At 42.3% G+C, this 23,268-nt stretch overlaps 1 protein-coding gene across 5 annotated transcripts in view; it reads right to left on the bottom strand.

The window, feature by feature from the left end:
* Positions 1-23,268, bottom strand: part of LOC131447117 (uncharacterized) — a 37,652-nt gene that overhangs the window by 12,157 nt on the left and 2,227 nt on the right. For 3 of the 5 annotated variants that reach the window (XM_058618596.1, XM_058618597.1, XM_058618598.1), the window contains exon 2: positions 14,103-14,140. In XM_058618596.1, coding sequence (XP_058474579.1) covers positions 14,103-14,140 — 38 coding nt within the window. Of the gene's footprint in view, positions 1-326; positions 363-14,102; positions 14,141-23,268 lie in introns of all 5 variants that reach the window. The other 2 variants (XM_058618594.1, XM_058618595.1) reach the window with 1 other exon arrangement.

The raw sequence follows: 23,268 nt of genomic DNA, 5'->3' as shown, positions 1-23,268 counted from the left end.
TTTCATTTAAAAGTATTAAAGGAGTGAGATTGAACAGATTTCATCCACGTAACAAAAAAGACCCCGTTTATAAAATGTCGTACGATCCAAACGTTCACTGAACCACCGTGAAGCTCTGAAGCTGCACAAACTGCTGAGTTGTGTTTGAAAAAACGACGACTCGTACAAAGACTCTGCTGCAGCTCAGATTAGCAGAGGAGAGACGGATGGAAGGAGACAGAAGTTTGAGGGAAGAAGAGAAACAGCAGGAAGTTTAACGTCTGCTCTCAAAGCTCAGGTCGACAACGAGGGATGGAGGAGGACGAGACTTAAACGAGGACACTTACATTGATCCCTTCCCAGGAAAACTCTGCACGGCCATGCTGGGGGACGAGGAGGAGGAGGAAGAGAGGAGGACAGGAGAGAAAAGAAAGAGGAGATTTAACAGAGGGAGAGATTTGGAACATAAAAAAAACAACAAACACTTACAGTCGAGACAAAGAGAAACGACCTGCAGTTTAAATGTGAGTCTGTCAGAGCAGCTGAAGATGTTCCAGGAAACAGTAAATCAACATTATCATTATTATTATTATTATTATTATTCCTTTATTATCAGTGCTGAGATTGACTTGAGCTGTGGACGCGAGGTCGTCCCCAACAAACAAAACAAATATTCATAGAAATGGAAATGTGTTAATAACAAAAAGCTTTGTTTATTCATGATTTCATCAGCAGCTGCTTTTAGACACGAGAGAAGCTTTTCTCATTCATGTTCAACAGAACACGCTACATGACCGATAACAATGTTACTAACTCCAGTATCTGCTGATACCAATATCACAAACTCCAGTATCTGCTGATACCGACATCACAAACTTCAGTATCTGCTTATACCGACATCACAAACTTCAGTATCTGCTTATACCGACATCACAAACTACAGTATCTGCTGATACCGATATCACAAACTCCAGTATCTGCTTATACCGATATCACAAACTCCAGTATCTGCTGATACCGATATCACAAACTCCAGTATCTGCTTATACCGATATCACAAACTCCAGTATCTGCTGATACCGACATCACAAACTCCAGCATCTGCTGATACCGATATCACAAACTCCAGTATCTGCTGATACTGATAACGATATCACAAACTCCAGTATCTGCTTCTACCGATATCACAAACTCCAGTATCTGCTGATAACGATATCACAAACTCCAGTATCTGCTGATACCGATATCACAAACTCCAGTATCTGCTTATACCGATATCACAAACTCCAGTATCTGCTTATACTGATACCGATACCACAAACTCCAGTATCTGCTGATACAAATATCACTAACTCCAGTATCTGCTGATACCGATACCACAAACTCCAGTATCTGCTGATACAAATATCACTAACTCCAGTATCTGCTGATACCGATATCACAAACTCCAGTATCTGCTTATACCGATATCACAAACTCCAGTATCTGCTGATACCGACATCACAAACTCCAGCATCTGCTGATACCGATATCACAAACTCCAGTATCTGCTTATACTGATAACGATATCACAAACTCCAGTATCTGCTTATACTGATAACGATATCACAAACTCCAGTATCTGCTTATACCGACAGCACAAACTCCAGTATCTGCTTATACCGATATCACAAACTCCAGTATCTGCTTATACCGATATCACAAACTCCAGTATCTGCTGATACCGATATCACAAACTCCAGTATCTGCTTCTACCGATATCACAAACTCCAGTATCTGCTGATAACGATATCACAAACTCCAGTATCTGCTGATACCGATATCACAAACTCCAGTATCTGCTTATACCGATATCACAAAGTCCAGTATCTGCTTATACTGATAACGATATCACAAACTCCAGTATCTGCTGATACCGACATCACAAACTCCAGTATCTGCTGATACCGATATCACAAACTCTAATCTGCTGATACCGACATCACAAACTCCAGTATCTGCTGATACCAACATCACAAACTTCAGTATCTGCTTATACCGACATCAAAAACTCCTGTATCTGCTGATACCGATATCACAAACTCCAGTATCTGCTGATACCGACATCACAAACTCCAGCATCTGCTGATACCGATATCACAAACTCCAGTATCTGCTTATACTGATAACGATATCACAAACTCCAGTATCTGCTGATACAGATATCACAAACTTCAGTATCTGCTGATACAGATATCACAAACTCCAGTATCTGCTGATACCGACATCACAAACTTCAGTATCTGCTGATACCGATATCACAAACTCCAGTATCTGCTGATACCGACATCACAAACTCCAGTATCTGCTGATACCAACATCACAAACTTTAGTATCTGCTTATACCGACATCAAAAACTCCTGTATCTGCTGATACCGATATCACAAACTCCAGTATCTGCTGATACCGACATCACAAACTCCAGCATCTGCTGATACCGATATCACAAACTCCAGTATCTGCTTATACTGATAACGATATCACAAACTCCAGTATCTGCTGATACCGATATCACAAACTCCAGTATCTGCTGATACCGATATCACAAACTCCAGTATCTGCTTATACCGATATCACAAACTCCAGTATCTGCTGATACCGATATCACAAACTCCAGTATCTGCTTATACCGATATCACAAACTCCAGTATCTGCTTATACCGATATCACAAACTCCAGTATCTGCTGATACCGACATCACAAACTCCAGCATCTGCTGATACCGATATCACAAACTCCAGTATCTGCTGATACTGATAACGATATCACAAACTCCAGTATCTGCTTCTACCGATATCACAAACTCCAGTATCTGCTGATAACGATATCACAAACTCCAGTATCTGCTGATACCGATATCACAAACTCCAGTATCTGCTTATACCGATATCACAAACTCCAGTATCTGCTTATACTGATACCGATACCACAAACTCCAGTATCTGCTGATACAAATATCACTAACTCCAGTATCTGCTGATACCGATACCACAAACTCCAGTATCTGCTGATACAAATATCACTAACTCCAGTATCTGCTGATACCGATATCACAAACTCCAGTATCTGCTTATACCGATATCACAAACTCCAGTATCTGCTGATACCGACATCACAAACTCCAGCATCTGCTGATACCGATATCACAAACTCCAGTATCTGCTTATACTGATAACGATATCACAAACTCCAGTATCTGCTTATACTGATAACGATATCACAAACTCCAGTATCTGCTTATACCGATATCACAAACTCCAGTATCTGCTTATACCGATATCACAAACTCCAGTATCTGCTGATACCGATATCACAAACTCCAGTATCTGCTTCTACCGATATCACAAACTCCAGTATCTGCTGATAACGATATCACAAACTCCAGTATCTGCTGATACCGATATCACAAACTCCAGTATCTGCTTATACCGATATCACAAAGTCCAGTATCTGCTTATACTGATAACGATATCACAAACTCCAGTATCTGCTGATACCGACATCACAAACTCCAGTATCTGCTGATACCGATATCACAAACTCTAATCTGCTGATACCGACATCACAAACTCCAGTATCTGCTGATACCAACATCACAAACTTCAGTATCTGCTTATACCGACATCAAAAACTCCTGTATCTGCTGATACCGATATCACAAACTCCAGTATCTGCTGATACCGACATCACAAACTCCAGCATCTGCTGATACCGATATCACAAACTCCAGTATCTGCTTATACTGATAACGATATCACAAACTCCAGTATCTGCTGATACAGATATCACAAACTTCAGTATCTGCTGATACAGATATCACAAACTCCAGTATCTGCTGATACCGACATCACAAACTTCAGTATCTGCTGATACCGATATCACAAACTCCAGTATCTGCTGATACCGACATCACAAACTCCAGTATCTGCTGATACCAACATCACAAACTTTAGTATCTGCTTATACCGACATCAAAAACTCCTGTATCTGCTGATACCGATATCACAAACTCCAGTATCTGCTGATACCGACATCACAAACTCCAGCATCTGCTGATACCGATATCACAAACTCCAGTATCTGCTTATACTGATAACGATATCACAAACTCCAGTATCTGCTGATACCGATATCACAAACTCCAGTATCTGCTGATACCGATATCACAAACTCCAGTATCTGCTTATACCGATATCACAAACTCCAGTATCTGCTGATACCGATATCACAAACTCCAGTATCTGCTTCTACCGATATCACAAACTCCAGTATCTGCTGATAACGATATCACAAACTCCAGTATCTGCTGATACCGATATCACAAACTCCAGTATCTGCTTATACCGATATCACAAACTCCAGTATCTGCTTATACTGATAACGATATCACAAACTCCAGTATCTGCTGATACCGACATCACAAACTCCAGTATCTGCTGATACCGATATCACAAACTCCAGTATCTGCTTATACTGATAACGATATCACAAACTCCAGTATCTGCTGATACCGACATCACAAACTCCAGTATCTGCTGATACCGATATCACAAACTCCAGTATCTGCTGATACCGACATCACAAACTTCAGTAGTAGCTGCTACCAACATCACAAACTCCAGTATCTGCTTATACCGACAGCACAAACTCCAGTATCTGCTTATACCGATATCACAAACTCCAGTATCTGCTTATACCGATATCACAAACTCCAGTATCTGCTGATACCGATATCACAAACTCCAGAATCTGCTTATACCGATATCACAAACTCCAGTATCTGCTTATACCGATATCACAAACTCCAGTATCTGCTGATACCGATATCACAAACTCCAGTATCTGCTGATAACGATATCACAAACTCCAGTATCTGCTGATACCGATATCACAAACTTCAGTATCTGCTGATACCGATATCACAAACTTCAGTATCTGCTTATACCGATATCACAAACTCCAGTATCTGCTTATACCGATATTACAAACTCCAGTATCTGCTGATACCGATATCACAAACTCCATTATCTGCTTATACCGATATCACAAACTCCAGTATCTGCTTATACCGATTTCACAAACTCCAGTATCTGCTGATAACGATATCACAAACTCCAGTATCTGCTTATACCGATATCACAAACTCCAGTATCTGCTTATACTGATACCGATATCACAAACTTCAGTATCTGCTTATACCGATATCACAAACTCCAGTATCTGCTTATACCGATATCACAAACTCCAGTATCTGCTGATACCGATATCACAAACTCCATTATCTGCTTATACCGATATCACAAACTCCAGGATCTGCTTATACCGATTTCACAAACTCCAGTATCTGCTGATAACGATATCACAAACTCCAGTATCTGCTGATACCGACATCACAAACTCCAGTATCTGCTTATACCGATATCACAAACTCCAGTATCTGCTTATACTGATAACGATATCACAAACTCCAGTATCTGCTTATACCGATATCACAAACTCCAGTATCTGCTGATAACGATATCACAAACTCCAGTATCTGCTGATACCGACATCACAAACTTCAGTATCTGCTGATACCGATATCACAAACTCCAGTATCTGCTGATAACGATATCACAAACTCCAGTATCTGCTGATACCGACATCACAAACTTCAGTATCTGCTGATACCGATATCACAAACTCCAGTATCTGCTGATACCGACATCACAAACTCCAGTATCTGCTGATACCGACATCACAAACTCCAGCATCTGCTGATACCGACATCACAAACTCCAGTATCTGCTGACATCACAAACTCCAGCATCTGCTGATACCGACATCACAAACTCCAGTATCTGCTGATACCGACATCACAAACTCCAGTATCTGCTGATACCGATATCACAAACTCCAGTATCTGCTGATACCGACATCAAAAACTCCTGTATCTGCTTATACCGATATCCCAAACTCCAGTATCTGCTGATAACGATATCACAAACTCCAGTATCTGCTGATACCGACATCACAAACTCCAGTATCTGCTGATACGATATCACAAACTCCAGTATCTGCTGATAACGATATCACAAACTCCAGTATCTGCTGATAACGATATCACAAACTCCAGTATCTGCTGATAACGATATCACAAACTCCAGTATCTGCTGATACCGACATCACAAACTTCAGTATCTGCTGATACCGATATCACAAACTCCAGTATCTGCTGATACCGACATCACAAACTCCAGTATCTGCTGATACCGACGTCACAAACTCCAGTATCTGCTGATACCGACGTCACAAACTCCAGTATCTGCTGATACCGATATCACAAACTCCAGTATCTGCTGATACCGACATCACAAACTCCAGCATCTGCTGATACCGACATCACAAACTCCAGCATCTGCTGATACCGACATCACAAACTCCAGTATCTGCTGATACCGACATCACAAACTCCAGTATCTGCTGATACCGATATCACAAACTCCAGTATCTGCTGATACCGACATCAAAAACTCCTGTATCTGCTTATACCGATATCCCAAACTCCAGTATCTGCTGATAACGATATCACAAACTCCAGTATCTGCTGATACCGACATCACAAACTCCAGTATCTGCTGATACCGACATCACAAACTCCAGTATCTGCTGATACGATATCACAAACTCCAGTATCTGCTGATAACGATATCACAAACTCCAGTATCTGCTGATAACGATATCACAAACTCCAGTATCTGCTGATAACGATATCACAAACTCCAGTATCTGCTGATACCGACATCACAAACTCCAGTATCTGCTGATACCGACATCACAAACTCCAGTATCTGCTGATACCGACGTCACAAACTCCAGTATCTGCTGATACCGACATCACAAACTCCAGTATCTGCTGATACCGACGTCACAAACTCCAGTATCTGCTGATACCGACATCACAAACTCCAGTATCTGCTGATACCGACATCACAAACTCCAGCATCTGCTGATACCGACATCAGAAACTCCAGTATCTGCTGATACCGACATCACAAACTCCAGCATCTGCTGATACCGACATCACAAACTCCAGTATCTGCTGATACCGACATCACAAACTCCAGTATCTGCTGATACCGATATCACAAACTCCAGTATCTGCTGATACCGACATCAAAAACTCCTGTATCTGCTTATACCGATATCCCAAACTCCAGTTTCTGCTGATAACGATATCACAAACTCCAGTATCTGCTGATACCGACATCACAAACTCCAGTATCTGCTGATACCGACATCAAAAACTCCTGTATCTGCTTATACCGATATCACAAACTCCAGTATCTGCTGATACCGACATCACAAACTCCAGTATCTGCTGATACCGACATCACAAACTCCAGTATCTGCTGATACCGACATCACAAACTCCAGTATCTGCTGATACCGACATCACAAACTCCAGTATCTGCTGATACCGACTTCACAAACTCCAGTATCTGCTGATACCGACATCACAAACTCCAGTATCTGCTGATACGATATCACAAAGAAAGACCAGATAATAAAACTGAGATTTTCTGAGATTGGCAGATAAAATAACTTCACGTTGATCTGTAAAGAATCTTCAAACACACTTTTTAACCTTCATAACTCGTATTTACAAACATGTAAATGAGTTAAAGTCAGATTAAAGTCGTCTCTGTATCGTCCTCAGTGAAATATTTAACGACCTATGAGAGGAAATCAGTCAGCAGCAGTGATTTATTATTTAATGTTTCTAAAGTGAAACGTTCATGTGTTCACAGTCAAAGAAACGCTGAGTCATTGTGACCTCTGACGACCCCTGTACTCGACGACCCCTGTACTCACTGTTGTTAAAGAGTTTGTCTGTGTTCCTGAACCTTTCATTATTATTGATTTACCTTTATTGATCACTTCTTTTAGTCACACCTTTATGTGTGTGTGTCGCTGCCTTTATGTGTGTGTCTGCCTTTGTGTATGTGTGTGTCTGCCTTTACGTATGTGTGTGTGTCTGCCTTTGTGTATGTGTGTGTGTCTGCCTTTATGTGTGTGTGTGCGTGTCTTCCTTTATGTGTGTGTGTGTTGCTGCCTTTATGTGTGTGTCTGCCTTTGTGTATGTGTGTGTGTGTCTGCCTTTATGTGTGTGTGTGTGCGTGTGTCTTTCTTTATGTGTGTGTGTGCTTGTGTCTTCTTATGTGTGTGTCTGCCTTTATATGTGTGTGTGAACGTGTGCATGTGTGTGTGTTTCCAGCCATGATTTATCGTGGTCAAATGTGCACGATGTGACTGGTAATAGTGGAGCCATCTGTGTCCTTGGACTGTGTGTGTGTGTGTGTGTGTGTGTGTGTGTGTGTGTGTGTGTGTGCGTGTGTGTGTGTGTTATTAACACAAAGCTAGCGTCAGACTTTTCCAGGATTTGGATTCAGAAGGAGTCCATGGTCAACGAGGACAAAAAGATGAACGTCATCACTGCTTTTATCATCTGTGTGCGTGTGTGTGTGTGTGTGTGTGTGTGTGTGTGTGCGTGCATGCTCATATTTTATATTCAACTCCACTCCATAAAGAAGTTCAGAGCACACACACACACACACACACACACGACGTCACAGGTGGATTTGATTTAAACTCTGATCTGATAATGAAATCGACGTTTACACAAGAATAATAATCATGATAATAATAATAACAACTGCGTCCATTTACTTCTCATGTTCATGCAGCATCACCGGGGTGTGTGATTTCCCAGCATGCAGTGCAGCATGTGTGTGTCTTACAATCCCACTTTGATCTGTGTTATTTTGTCCCTGTTAAACTAACATGTTAAAAACAGCAGGGCCGTTTCAACGATGTTCAGGGGCCCAATAATAAGTCACTATAAGAAAAAGCGATGACTTTAAATTTCCCAGCTCTTCTCTCGTGTTACTAATCTGTAAAAGTGGTTCACTTTTGTGTTTGTGGGAAACATGAAGGTGAATATTGTTGAGCACAAATTGTGTGGTTTCATCTTTCACAATAAAGAAAGAAAAAGTGTGTTTGTGACGTGAATCCTCAGAGGAGCTGACATGGCTCCTGCAGCGTGGACGTCTGTCTGACTCCACCACCACGTTAACTACGCTCACTGTGTTTGTCTGAGATGTAAAGTTAAACAACGTGATCATAAAAAAACAGTCAAAGAGTTGGAAATAAGTTAAGGATTTATTAGATAAAGAAGAAGGAAGTTATACAATATGACAGTTTTACTAACCAAACCATCTACCAACCATGTGACCAATGAACCTTATCAACCGGCCGTGTCTGTCTCTCTGTCTGTCTGTCTCTCTCTCTGTCTCTGTCTCTGTCTCAGTCTCAGTCTCAGTCTCAGTCTGTCTGTCTCCCCAGGGTCCACAGCTGAGAAGTGATACATGGTTCAGTAATAGTCTGAGCCCGAGGGGGAGCAGCTCTGTGGCCTTGGTAAGAGACTATCAACACACACACACACACACACACACACACCTTCAGACTCATCAGTGCAGACAAACACAGAAGACGTTCAGAAATGTGTTTGTTGTTAATTCTGTTCTCCTGCTTTAACATGAGCTACAACTCTCACTGAAACCTGATAAAAGCTATATATATCATATCTATATGAGTTTAAGTCTATGATGTCTTTAAGAACACGTTCACGTCTTTATCTCACTGTTACACAGACTTTTCCAACAGGAAACTGGAGAGTTTGTAAAACACTCACTCTCCCACACCAAACCTCATAGAGAAAATCAGTGATTTTAACATCACACACACACACTCAGGAGTTGTTGATCCACTGCTGCCTCCATCACTAAGTTCTAATGTCTGATTTTGTAAAATTCAGCTTTTAAAAATCTTCATTCAGATTGACATCAGTGACACACAGTGACCACACGAGGCAGCAGAGGACCAGCAGCTCCTGTGTCCCCACGAGCTTAAATCACTGATTTTCTCTGTGGGGTTTGGTGTGTGAGAGTGAGTGGTCTACAGACTTCAGTTTCCTGAAAAGTCTGTCTAACTGTGACGTGAACATGTTCTGAAGATTTCATAGACTTCATCTGACGTGGATTATATGAGGTGAGTCTTTTGTTTCCTGTTTCTCCTTGTGCGACGTCAAAGAACCTGAACTATGGTCCTTTAAGGCGGAGACACAGTGGTGGATTTATAGCTGCGTTTGAGTGCAGAGTAATTCAGTGAGGACATGATGGACAGACACTGAAGTGTTTGTTGTGTCGTCTCTGTTCTGCAGTGAGGATAAAGATATACACTGTGTGGTCACTTTTTACTTCTTCAAAGAGGAAGGCTAGGATGCGTACCACTCACGATCTTGCCTAGCAGACCGTCCCACAGCACCAGGGCACCAGCTCTTTGCAGTCTTTGTGGAGTTAGAAGGCCTTCTCGAGCACTGATCAGTAGATGGATCTTCTGTGGGCGGGCCAGTTCTCCCGGCTTAACTTCTGGGAAAAACTGCTCCAGACACTCTGATGTTACCACTCACTTCACTTTGGCGATGGTTTCCAACCCGTAGCAGATCATCTGGTGGAGCCTCAGGGTTCCTCGTAAGTGCCACACCTTTATTGTCACAAAGTACCTTTTTGTTTCAGTTTTCACTTTGAACGTGCCGACCCCACACACAGCAAGTGACACCGGTTCACCGGTCAGTCCGAGTGTCTCCGCAGCTTGGTGGGTGATGTAATAAGTGTCGGAGCTGAAGTCGACAAAGGCCCCGAGGCTGTCTCCTCTCTTTGTCGTGACAGACACAAGCATCATGAGGACTGGATACTCTCTTAAGCCGCCCTGTTCTCTCGATGCTGCATGGTTTTTATAGGCTTTGTGGACATCTTCCAGTTGGTGGGTTTTCAGTCCTAACCGGGTGAGCAAAGCCTCCTGTTCCTCTGTGGGACCACAACATCCCTTCCTTTCCACCGCTTTTCTCTCCGCCTTTGTTGGTGCCTTAGGGCAGAGGAAATAGTGGTGGTCCGCCGGAGTGCCGCCTTTCTTACATCCTTCCTTGCAGCAGAGGAACTTCGGAGTGTAGGGGCTTTCCACTCTGTGAACATCCAGGCACTTCTTGCATGCCTTTGCCTTTTCCACTTGAGCTTTCCTCTCTGACAGGGAGGCCGTCCTGAAAGTTTCACAGCAAAATAGTCGTCCTCCATGTTCTTCATCGCCGCACACAGCACATGGGGGTTGCTGGGAATCCCCCTTGACTTCACTTGCTGTAGTCTTAGTGAACGGCCGGTTTTTCGCGGTAGCTGGGTCTCTCAGAAGTGTAAGTCGGGTTTGGCTTGCTGGATTTGCTGGACTTCAAAAGCACCTTTCTTGTGAGGATTAACTTCTGGCCTTGCAGGAACAGCAAGAGCCTCTGGAAATGGTTTCTCAGGAGAGCGTAGTTCTCGGGCCTGCATTCATGTTTTTACCGTGCGGCTGATAGCCTCTCCAAGCATACACAACGTCTCTGTGTTCCTGGAGTTCTTCCTCCAGTGTACTATTTTCAACGTCTTGCTGCTTCCACGGCACTACATTCTCTCTACCGAGTGCCTTAACCCGATCGAAAGTCTTCTTGAACTGTCTGAGGAGAGCGTCTATGTCCGGCGCTGCGTTCTTGTACCACAGCATTTCTATAGTCTCATGGTACCGTTTCAGGATGGCGTCTCTCCTTGCCAGGGCGTCACTCAGCTCACAGTTGTCGTCCGTTGGGTCCACCTGCTCCAGTGCTGCGATAAGTCCACTTCAGACATCCACGAAAATATCATAATCGCCCCTCAATCCTGCCAACTCCTCCATTAATTCTTCTTCACTTAGATGGCCAGCCGCAATGTTAAGGTGGTAAATATAAGGTTGTAGGCTTTCTAGATTTGGCTTGTCGTTTGCCATTTTCTTCTCCTAGAATTCCTGACTCACTTCAGAAAAGGATTTGTTCAAAGATTTGATCCAATCAAAAAGTTTGGTACTTTCGCAGTCCTTTAACGGTCCCGTTAGCTCTTGGCTTCGGCTCCTCCGTTCTTTGGAGGTTCTCCGCTCGACGCTGCTGCTGGTACGGCTCTGACAGCAGTTTACAACTGTTCAGTCTTTTATTAAACTGCTCTCATCAGCTCAATAAACTCCTCTGGAAAGGGCGACCACAACAAGTACAGCGGGAACAACTCGAGTGTCTTTATGAAGATTTATTTCACACACTGGTAAACGTACAGGTTCTGATGGTTAGCAGACAGAGATGAAAATGAAGGTTAACATATAACAAAAAGTGCTTTGATAACAACTGTGCTTTGATTACTATCTGCACATGCTCCATACACACAGACTGGAGGTCATCTTAATCATAACATCTATCACATATGATAATATATAGAGTAATAGTTTCACCGGCTGGAAAGTTCTACAGAAATCCTTCATTCAGATTGACCTCAGTGACACAAAGTGACCACACGAGGCAGGAGTAGACCAGCAGCTCCTGTGTCCCCGCAGCTAAAATCACTGATTTTCTCTATGGGCTTTGGTGTGGGAGAGTGAGTGGTTTACAAACTTCAGTTTCCTGTTGGAAAAGTCTGTCTAACAGTGAGATAAAGACGTGGACGTGTTCTTAAGACATCGTAGACTTCATCTGACGTGGATTATATGACGTATATGAGTCTTTTGTTCCGTGGCTAAAATCTGTTTTTCCTTGTGCGACGTCAAAGAACCTGAACGATCCCTTTAAGGCAGAGACACAGCGTTTGAGTGCAGAGTAATTCAGTGAGGACTCGATGGACGTCTCTGTTCTGCAGTGACGGTAAAGATCTGCATGTCAGCTTTAATCTCATGTTGTTTCTGCGTGAAATACAAACACGTCCCAGATCTCAGCGTAAGTGTGTGTCTCTTTGTCCTGTCCCGTGTCTCACTGGGAGACAGACGGAGACAGAACTGACGCTCACAGACGCTTCATTAACACCTCACTCAGTCTGTGCTGTGATTTCAGCCAGGAAAACATGAAAGATTCAAATCCACGAGAAATGAAACAAATCTTCTTGAATTGATTTAAATGTGACTTTTTTTTAAACTAAAAAACTTGAAACTATTTTTCAAACTCTAATTTTCCTTAAAATGAGACAAAAACTGGACAAAATGTAACAACGTTGCAAAGAACTTATATTGACTTAAAATGAGTCTAATTATATTTTATATCTTAAAATGTATTACACACACACACACACACCAATCTATGAGAGTGAGTTTTTACTCATTTTACTGCTATATTTAAAGCTTAAAGTCAAGCTGTAATATCTTAAGTAAACAAAGTTCGATTTTTCTTTCTTGCAAAGATTATTTTTATTTTTAGGCAAAAAAAAGAACAATTGATTTATTTTACTTTAATGGTATTTTTTGCAGTGTAGCTCTGGATTACAAACAAATAATTTCTTTAGTCTGGTCACGATATTTAATAATCCCTGGGTTTAGGTGAAATTCCAAAATCAGTAAAATGTGTTATTTCACGCTTTGTTCTCTAATCTCAGTCAAGAAAATAAAGCAAAAAAAATGCTTTTATTTGTCTTCTAATTGTGATTTTATGCTCAGAAAATGGCCGAACCTTTAACTCCTCCCACTTATTTGTCTGAGATTATTTTTGCACAGTGTCTAGTTTATCTTATTAAAAAATATTGATATTTTGTCTTAAAATTTCATTATTTTTTTGCAAATTGAGGTTTATTTGACTTTCTTGAAAGTAATTTTTCACAGTGTAGCTCTCAGTCTCATCTTCTCTTTGTCTTCAGTAGTCTGTTTTTGTGTCTTTAATAATCTCTGTATTTAGTTGTAATTCTAAAATTGGCAAACCTTTTTTGTAAATTTGTGCTCAATTCATATGTAGAAAAACTGAATTGTCTCAGATTATTGTTGCACAGTTGTTAGTAAATCTTATTAAGACAGAGTTAGATTTAATTATAACTTTTAAGAATTCTAGACAAAAATCTGAAATGAACAATTTCCGCAAAATGAGGCTAATTTTACTTTCTTGACAGTCATTTTTGCAGTGAAGCTCTCAGTGAATTGAGAAAATAGATTTAAGTGAGAGAAGATAAAAATAAATAAATACCTGATCTCCATCTTTCCTCACTGGAACTGCATCCACAGCTGGAGAAGCAGAGAGAAAGGAGACACAGATTAGAGATTATTTGACTGTCATGAGATTCACAAACAAAGAGGAGCGAGAGAGACACACACACACACACACACACACACACACGTTGGACATTCATGACTTGAGGGGCCATTGCATTGACTTACATTTATTTCCTGGAGATTTACTCTAACCTTAACCACATTTACTACTGGCCTAATCCTAATCCAAACCTCAACCTAACCTTAAAACATATCTTTACCTTAAAATGTAGTCATTTACGATGTGGGGACCTTTTTGGATTTCTGTCCCCACAAGGAAGACAAGTCCCCATAACGTGACTGTGTCAACAGGTTTAGGTCCCCACATCATTAGTAATACCTGGACACTCACTCACTCACTCACTCACTCACTCACTCACTCACACACACACACAGAAGACGATGAAAGACGTCTTCATTCAGTGGAGGACAAACAGGAAACAGTCATAATCTGACCACTCAGAATTTTAGAAGTTATTCTTTCAAAATAAAACACAGTTGTGTGTTTTTTAGTTTGAATTGTCATTTCACAAACGTCGTTACACCAGCGCTAACAGGAAGTAGACAGACTTCGCACATGTGCCAAACAAACTGATACAAATATAAAAAAGTCGTTCTCATGAAAATTAAAGGTTATTGTACACTCATAAAAAATAATAAATCTAATTGTTCTATTTTAAATGAAGATAATTTGACCTTTATTTTACACACTGGACCTTTAAGGCTCAGTCCCATTTCTCTTTTTTTTTAAACCAAACAAACAGGAAACGACTCAGTGAATTCATTGAGAACGTTCTCAGACTTAAATCTCAGTCCAGTGTGAGCCTCGGCATCAGAGCTGAACTCAGGTGAATGATGTTGTTGTTGAAGGATATTAGATTTAAGTGGTGATGAAAGCGGAGGCTTCCCCCTCTTCTTAACGCAATTTATAATTTTACATTGTGAGATTAAACGCAGCTGCACTCACAGTCAAGTGCTGTGAAATGAGTCTGACTTCAGCGACAGATAACACGAGTCGAGATGAGGGTGCTCCTGCAGACAAGGGCTTAAAGGGACAGTGAAACACTGATTTTAACCACTGAGCTAAAGACTCATTTATCATAAAGATGTTTTCATAAAAGTTTATTTTCATAATTAGAATCTTTTTAGCTGTTTGCTAGGTAATTGTTAGTTCCTCACAAAACCACACCTGGATTAAACTGAATTATCCCTTTACTGCAGATTTGTTGTTAGTGATCTTGGGTTTTTCCACCTCATCTTTTCATCATTTGACGCCTAAAACTCCTCCTCCTCCTCCTCCTCCTCCTCCTCCTGCTTCGTCACTTCTCTTTTTTGATGAACGAGCGGCTGAAGTGGATTGAACAGCTGAGATCAATAAAACAGCCTCCGCTTACTGATCAGTCTGCTTCACACTAATCGCCGATATTTCTTACATATTGTGTTCTCATGTGTCATGTGACCCAGCAGTTGCGTCCATGGCGGCCACATTGATCTCAGCGAGCGCTGCCAATCGACGGCGTCTAAAAATACCTCGGCCTTCAATGGAGACTTAAGCTTTCCAACAGAATCAACATCAATAAATCCCTCTGTGTCGTCACTGTAGCGAGTCTGTGGATGAAGACATGACAACTATGGAGCTGTGTCATTACAAGTAAATATCCATTTATTCTGGTTCTGTTGAAGACGAGACCAGATCACAGTCTCAGGAGACTTTGACCAATCTGACCAAAGTCACTTCAGAAAAAGAGGGAGTGCCTCCTGTTGGCTGTTCTACAAACCACCAGAGGTGTGGACTCGAGTCTGAGACTTGGACTTGAGTCGCAATAGTGTCGCACAAACTTCAGAACTGATGTGTCAAGACATTGAATGGCTTTGCTGCAAAGACAACTGTAAAAGGGGCAGAGACTCAAAGAGAGTCTGCTAAAGTCCCTATTACTGAGCCTTGAGGAACACCACAGATCCATCTTCAGCTCACACAGACCTACGTAGAAACCCTGTGACCTCAGGGGTGAATATTTAAAAGAATAAATGAAATAAAACGTGAATGCAGACGACACAAAGAAAACATCTTCATTCACTGAACGTTGTCTTTTTGGACTCTTAATAAATAAAGTCACTGTCACCTGCTGCTGAGAGGAAATACCTGCTAAAGCATTCAGTGCTGTGTTTGCTCTGCAGTGACGCTCAGTGAGTGTACGACAACACAACTGCAGCTGCTGCCTCAAGTCATTTTCATTATCACTAAAATTACAGGAATCAGAGGGTCGACAAGTTCAATGTATGACTTTTTATGAGCATAACGACGGAATTTGAAGAGAAAATTGAGCATTTTGAATCTTGTAAACCACTCACTCTCCCACACCAAAGCCCATAGAGAAAATCAGTGATTGTAACATCACACACACAGGAGTTGTTGATCCACTGCTGCCTCCATCACTAAGTTCACATGTCTTATTTTGTCACTTCAGTGTTTGAAATCCTCCTGTTTCCCCATGAGCTAAAATCTCTTATTTTCTCTGTGGGAGAGTGAAGGAAACTGATTTTAGCCACTCAACACAATACTCACAGAATAAAATCTAAATCAGTTGAAGTCTACAACCCTAGCCACCAGTTGCTGGCCACTGTGCAACAATCCGACTGTGAGTCAGAGCTCATGACACCGGTCTCAGACCCGGCTCAGGATCCTGGGACAAGTCCTTGCAGGCAAGTTCAAGATGTTGTAAGAAAAGCGAAAAGAGGCTGGTGGAGCATCAACCCTCACTGTCTGTCTGTCTGTCCTCCAGGTCAGAGATGTTCACGGCTACCTGTCAGTCAAAGCACTGACCACACGCCTCACTCTGACTTGACTGCAGAAACACACACAGTCATCAGGGGGAAGTGTGCAAACACGTGTCTGTGTGTGTCTGTCTGTGTGTCAGCAGAGGAAACACAATGAACGGAGGTTCTTCTCTGTGTAAGGTAACACCTCAAACACACCTGACAGAGCAGAGCAAACAGCTGAGAAACACAGTAGTCAGGTACACTATATTCAGATTTTAACCTTGGTGGGAATTTTTTGTGGATTTGCTAAACCATACATTTTTGGAAAGGTTATTGTATAAGGAGTCAGAAAATCAATGTTTGCATTTGCTCAGGTGTCTATATGGCCACCATAAAATTTAAAATGATAATATCTCGACTTCTGAATAAACTGGAATGTTGTTTTCAACTGCTTAACTCACACTGTAAGGGTCAAGGAATCCAATGGTGCTAGTTACACTATACCATATTAACCCTTCAGTGCATGAATGTGTAAAAAATGACACTGTGTGGTGGTTTTCTTGTAATATCTTTGTAATGAAAAGTTATAATTTCATATTCCAGCTGTTCTTAAAAAAGATTTTTCATATCACTCACTAAAACATTTAATATTTATTGTGAGAATGATTACAAAGACATTGCAAGCCTACTACAATGGGTGCTGAGAGTGATCCACACACAAAGTAGTTCCTGTCTTCCGCAGAAGTGTCATCCCTTCAGAGCATTGTTTTACAGAGCATCTAATACATGCACAGTAAGTATTATCTTAATTTTACCTCAGAAAATATGTTATAGGCATACATTTCAACAACATATTTACAGTATACATACACTGCCTGGCCAAATAAAAAGCCGCCACCTACAAAAAGGGGGTCACATACTGGTTGGAGCGCCTTTAGCTTTGTTTACACACTCATTCACTGTGGCATTGTTTCCATAAGCTTCTACAATGTCACAAGATTTATTTCCGTCCAGTGTTGCATTCATTTTTCACCAAGATCTTGTATTGATGATGGGAGAGTTGGGCCACTGAGCAAAGCCTTCTCAAGCACATCCCAAAGATTCTCAGTGGGGTTAAGGTCTGGACTCTGTGGTGGCCAATCCATGTGTGAAAATGATGTCTCATGCTCCCTGAACCACTCTCTCACAATTTGAGCCTGATAAATCCTGGCATTGTCATCTTGGAATATGTCCATGTCATTGGGGAAGAAAAAAATGCATTGATGGAATAATCTGGTCATTCATTATATTCAGGTACTCAGCTGACCTCATTCTTTGGGCACATAATGTTGCTGAACCTAGACCTTTTGGCCAGGCAGTGTATATGACTACAGCTAACTAAGCTAGCTAATATTATTATAGCGTGTGTCATATATGACTTTTGCTCCTCATACTTCTGATATACTGAGATGGTTGTTGTGGAACACACAATATTATATTATCAGGTCAAAGGCTACCCCCAGTGAGAGACTATATGGATGACATTACCACCATCCTTCAGACATGCACAGTGAGACTGCTTAAGAGGATTGACGAGCTTGTGGGGTGGGCAAGGATGAAGATTAAACCCGCCAAATCGTGCAGCCTGTCCTCGAGGAAAGGAGTCAGAAGCGACCATACCACGGTGGTGAAGAGATCCCATTGCTGGCGAGTCAACCCGTCCGTAGCCTTGGTCGTACCTATACAGCAGACCTCTCTGACAAGAAGATGGGCAAAGTAGCAAAGAAGCAGCTTGCAGATGGCCTGGCCAGGATCAATCAGAGCCAGCTCCCCGGCAAGTACAAAATATGGAGTTACCAGTTCGTACTGTACCCAAGGGTAATGTGGCCTCTGAAGATGAGCGAAGTCCCTTCCTCGGAGGCAGACAAGATGGATAGGCTGGCAAACTCGTTCAGCAGGAAGTGGCTAGGACTGCCACTGGACTCTTCGGCAGGAACATATGGCAGCTGCCACTGCGTTCCGTCAGCCTGGGATACAAGCAGGAGAAGGCCAGGATGGTGCTGGAACTGAGGGAATCCACTGACCAACTGGTGGGGGCAGCTGGTGTCCAGATACGAACAGGGAGGAAGTGGAAAGCCCAGAAAGAGGTGGACAGGGTGATCAACAGGCTGAAACGCCGTGAGGTAGTCGGCAGAGTCCAGGAAGGTCGAGCAGGCCTTGGGAGAAGCGAGGCCCCCCTCTTCTGATCAAAGGCCTCCAAGGAAGAGCAGAAAGCCATGGTTGTTGCAGAAGTGACGAGGACCAAGCAGGAGCACCTTAACATCAAAGCGGTGTCACAAAGCCGGCAGGGAGGCTGGATGTCATGGGAAGGCACGACAGACAGGCCCTTGTCATGGTCCGATCTGTGGAAGACCCCCCAAGCCAGGCTCAGTGCAAGCCTCCAGCACATCCTGTCAGGCTGTAAGACGGCGTTATCCTCAGGCTCAGGCTCAGGCTCTCACCAGGCTCGCCACCTGGTGAGAGGCCTGTCGGACCATTAGGGTCGACCTGGGGAGGCAGATCCAATTACCCAGAGAGATCATAGAAACATCGCTCCGGCTGGACCTGATCATATGGTCAGAACCACGCAAGACCCTCCTGCTGGTGGAGCTCACGTTCCCCGTTGAAGTAGGATGCAGGGGCTTTGTCAGGTCCTCGACTGTTCGCCTGCTCCGCGACATGGGGTGCACAGGGGCAGGGCGTAGGAAAGCCATCAAAGAGCTGGCGGAGGAGGCAGAGAAGGGCAGCTTTTGGCTGTGGCTAAGGAGGAAGGATAGGAGTTGGGGGCAACATAACACCTAGGGCCCCAGCAGTATCAACACTGGCCACTACCTGGAGCTTGAGCCACTGAAGGTGACAACCTGCACAATGTGATCACACAAGCCTACATCCCAGAGTATGTACAACAGATGCTGATGTCACTGTCCAGAGGTTGTATGAAGACTATGGAGATGTCAGTCTCTGGGCCTTTCATGCATTCACTGGGGCTGACAACACAGGAAGGTTCTCCCGCATAGGCAAGGCAACCTGGCTGCAGGTCTACCTCAAAGCAGATGAATATATTGTCAAAGCTCTGCAGATTCTTTTGGATGAAGCAGATGTGACAGCCCTGGAATCCTTTGTATGTGCAGCTTACTCACCCAAGGGGATCAACAATCCCTCCACTGCGATGGCATCTCTTCTGCAAGCATAGGGCAGAAAGTGACAAGCTCCCTCCAACACTTGGAGCTCTGAAGCAGCACATCTTGAGAGTCCATGTCCAAACAAGAGTATGGGCACAGGCAGCCATTGCTCTGCAGGATCCACAGCTGGATCCTCTGTATAACGGATACTTCAAACACTTGGATGGCATGCTCAAACCAGTGACCACAGAGGTCCTCCCAGCCCCAAAGGCCATCCTTGAGTTGGTTCAATGCAAGTGTAAATCTGACTGCTCTTCTGGGAAGTGCTCCTGCAGAGCTAAGGACTTAGCCTGTACTGACATGTGTCAGTGCAGCAGCCAGTGCCACAACGATGACGATTCCCAAGCTGTGATGTATGAAAGCGATGATGTATATCTAATTAAAAAGGTTACATAATCATACTGTGGTCTAAATGTCCATGCCGACATCCAACATCCAAGTTTTATGTTAGCTAATTTTAAACTCTTCAATAAAAGGAACTCCAAGTTATCTGACCAACAGCTTGTGAGGTGTATAGTTTGTTTTACCCATATTGTGGATGTATTTCAATGGGATGATCAAAAAAACATGGTTTTGGAGGAACATGGAATATTACATGCAAACAACTTTTCATTACAATGAAATTGCAAGAAAACAACCACCCCGGGTCATTTTTGACCCACTTATGCATCTATGGGTTAATGTGGTAATTTGATTTCCTGACCCTGAAATGTGGGTTTAGCAGTTAAAATCAACATTCTAGCTTATTCAGAAGCCGAGATTTGACAAATTAAAGTTTTACGGCGGCCATTTTTAAAAAATTCAATATGGCCGCCACATAGACATCTGGGCAAATGCAAACATTGATTTTCTGACTCCTTATACAATAACCTTTTAAAAAATATCCCACTAAAATAGTGGACCTGACTACAGTTTCATCAATTCTGTGAGAGAAAAAAACACTCATCTATAATCAAATCTACGTCAGTTTCCGTCTACGACATCTTTAAGAACACGATCATGTCTTTATCTCACTGTGAGACAGACTTTTCCAACAGTAAAAACACTCACTCTCCCACACCAAAGCCCATAGAGAAAATCAGTGATTTTAGCTGGTGATGAACACAGGAGCTGCTGGTCTGTCACTCCTGTTTAGACCACAGAGTGGACTTTGGTGGGTTTCCTCGTGTCCCTGCTCGTCTTTGGTGTCTCAACTCATTTAGAAAAGAATCCTTTCCACCTTCCTTGTCTTTACACAGTGAACAGTCATGTGCTGCTGAGATGAATTCACTAACGTGTTACTCTCTGTTTTGTCCTCACAGAATTTGTTAATATCACGTTTCTGATGTGTGAAATATTAGAATTAAAACTCTATACGTGAGCCGTGACCTGATCTGTCGTCGTTCTGGCGTCTGAGGTTCATTTGACACGAAAGCAGCTCGATTTACCCTGAAACTGAGTCTGTGCACAAACATCTGCATCACACCTGTGTTCTGTTCAATAAATAAATGTTTCTGCTGCGCTGGAGTCATCTCAGTTTAGACAGGGAATATAATGTTTATAATATTTGTTTGTATTGCTGCTATGTTAAAAGTATTTCTATTCTATTCTATTCTATTCTAATCTGGAGTGTGTATTTTCTATTCTTATGAAGTTTCAAAGTTTGTGCCTCAAATCAGATTTAATCTTCATTTCTTCTTTGTTCTGTGTTGTTTTTACTTGAACAGTGACTCAAAACCAACCTTTTGGTTCGACTTTAAATAGAAATGATATATTATATTATATTTATTAATGTTTTAGCCTGTTTTACTCATTTTTACATGCGTAATTATATGTGTGTTTTAAACAATATCTAAGGAATATGTTTCGTTCCTCTTCTTTAATACAAAGTAAATACATTTGCATGGGTTTATTTACCTATAAATGTTAGAATCTTGTTACTAATTGGTGCATCATTATACATAACTTATACATATACAAGATTGTAGTATTTAATGTATTATAATTGAATCAAATCTATGCCAGATTACGTCTCGGATATCTTAAGAACACGTTCACGTCTTTATCTCACTGTGACACAGATTTTTCCAACAGGAAACTGAAGTTTGTAAAGCACTCACTCTCCCACACCAAACCTCATAGAGAAAATCAGTGACTTTAGCTCACAGGGACACAGGAGCTGCTGGTCCTCTGCTGCCTCGTGTGGTCACTTTGTGTCACTGAGGTCAATGTTAGCAAATCATTTCAAAAGCCAAATTGACAAAATCAGACATTAGAATTTAGTGATGGAGGCAGCAGTGGATCAACAACTCCTGTGTGTGTGATGTTAAAATCACTGATTTTCTCTGTGGGCTTTGGTGTGGGAGAGTGAGTGTGTTAACCCCAAGACGAGCAGCTGTGAGGTGCATTCAAAGACCCTCAGAAATGTCACTACTTGTGCTGGGTTGTGATTAAAAGTTTTGGTTTGGTCTGTAATCTGCTCTCTCTCTCTGTCCTACAGTGATGATGATGATGATGATGATGAAGCCTCACAGTAGAAGCAGCTCAACCGGTGGTGAAGCGGGTGTTTTTCTGACCTCGGATAATTGTCTGTAGTGACAGACGGTGGCGAGCTGAGGGACAAACGATGCCACCCTCAAAAACCTTGACCACGGTGACAGAATAACCTACTATTATGGGATGTAATAATTACACTGTGTTTTCTTTGACATTTCACTCACACTGATGAGAGGGTGAGTGAGAGCTGGTGACCCATATTTACTGTAACATTTCCTCCTCCTCCTCTTGTCTCCTCTTGTCTCCTCCTGTCTCCTCCTGTCTCCTCCTGTCTCCTGTCTCCTCCTCCTCCCTCTCTTCCCCTGGATCTATTTTTAGCCCCAGCTGCTGTAACTCGGTGTCACAGGAAACGCAGCAGGAAGAGGGCGTTCCCGTCACGCTGTCACTTAGTCTGAGACTGTTGGAAGAAAGAGTTCCTCCTCCAGGAGAAGATGGCGCTGTAGAGTGGACCTCTTCTCTCTGAAGATGATCAGTGAACACGTACGTGAATGATGACGTGACAAAGTAAATGATTTTTAAGTTTCTCCACATAAACACTGTAGTACAGGTGTCAGGCCTGTGTGTGGCGCTGTGCTGGTGAAACCTGTCATAGTTTTCAGATCAGCA

Source organism: Solea solea, chromosome 20 (genome assembly GCF_958295425.1).
Source record: "Solea solea chromosome 20, fSolSol10.1, whole genome shotgun sequence".
NCBI lineage: Eukaryota > Metazoa > Chordata > Actinopteri > Pleuronectiformes > Soleidae > Solea > Solea solea.
Note: the sequence above shows the minus strand (reverse complement) of the source record. Positions and strands in the feature narration are given on the sequence as shown.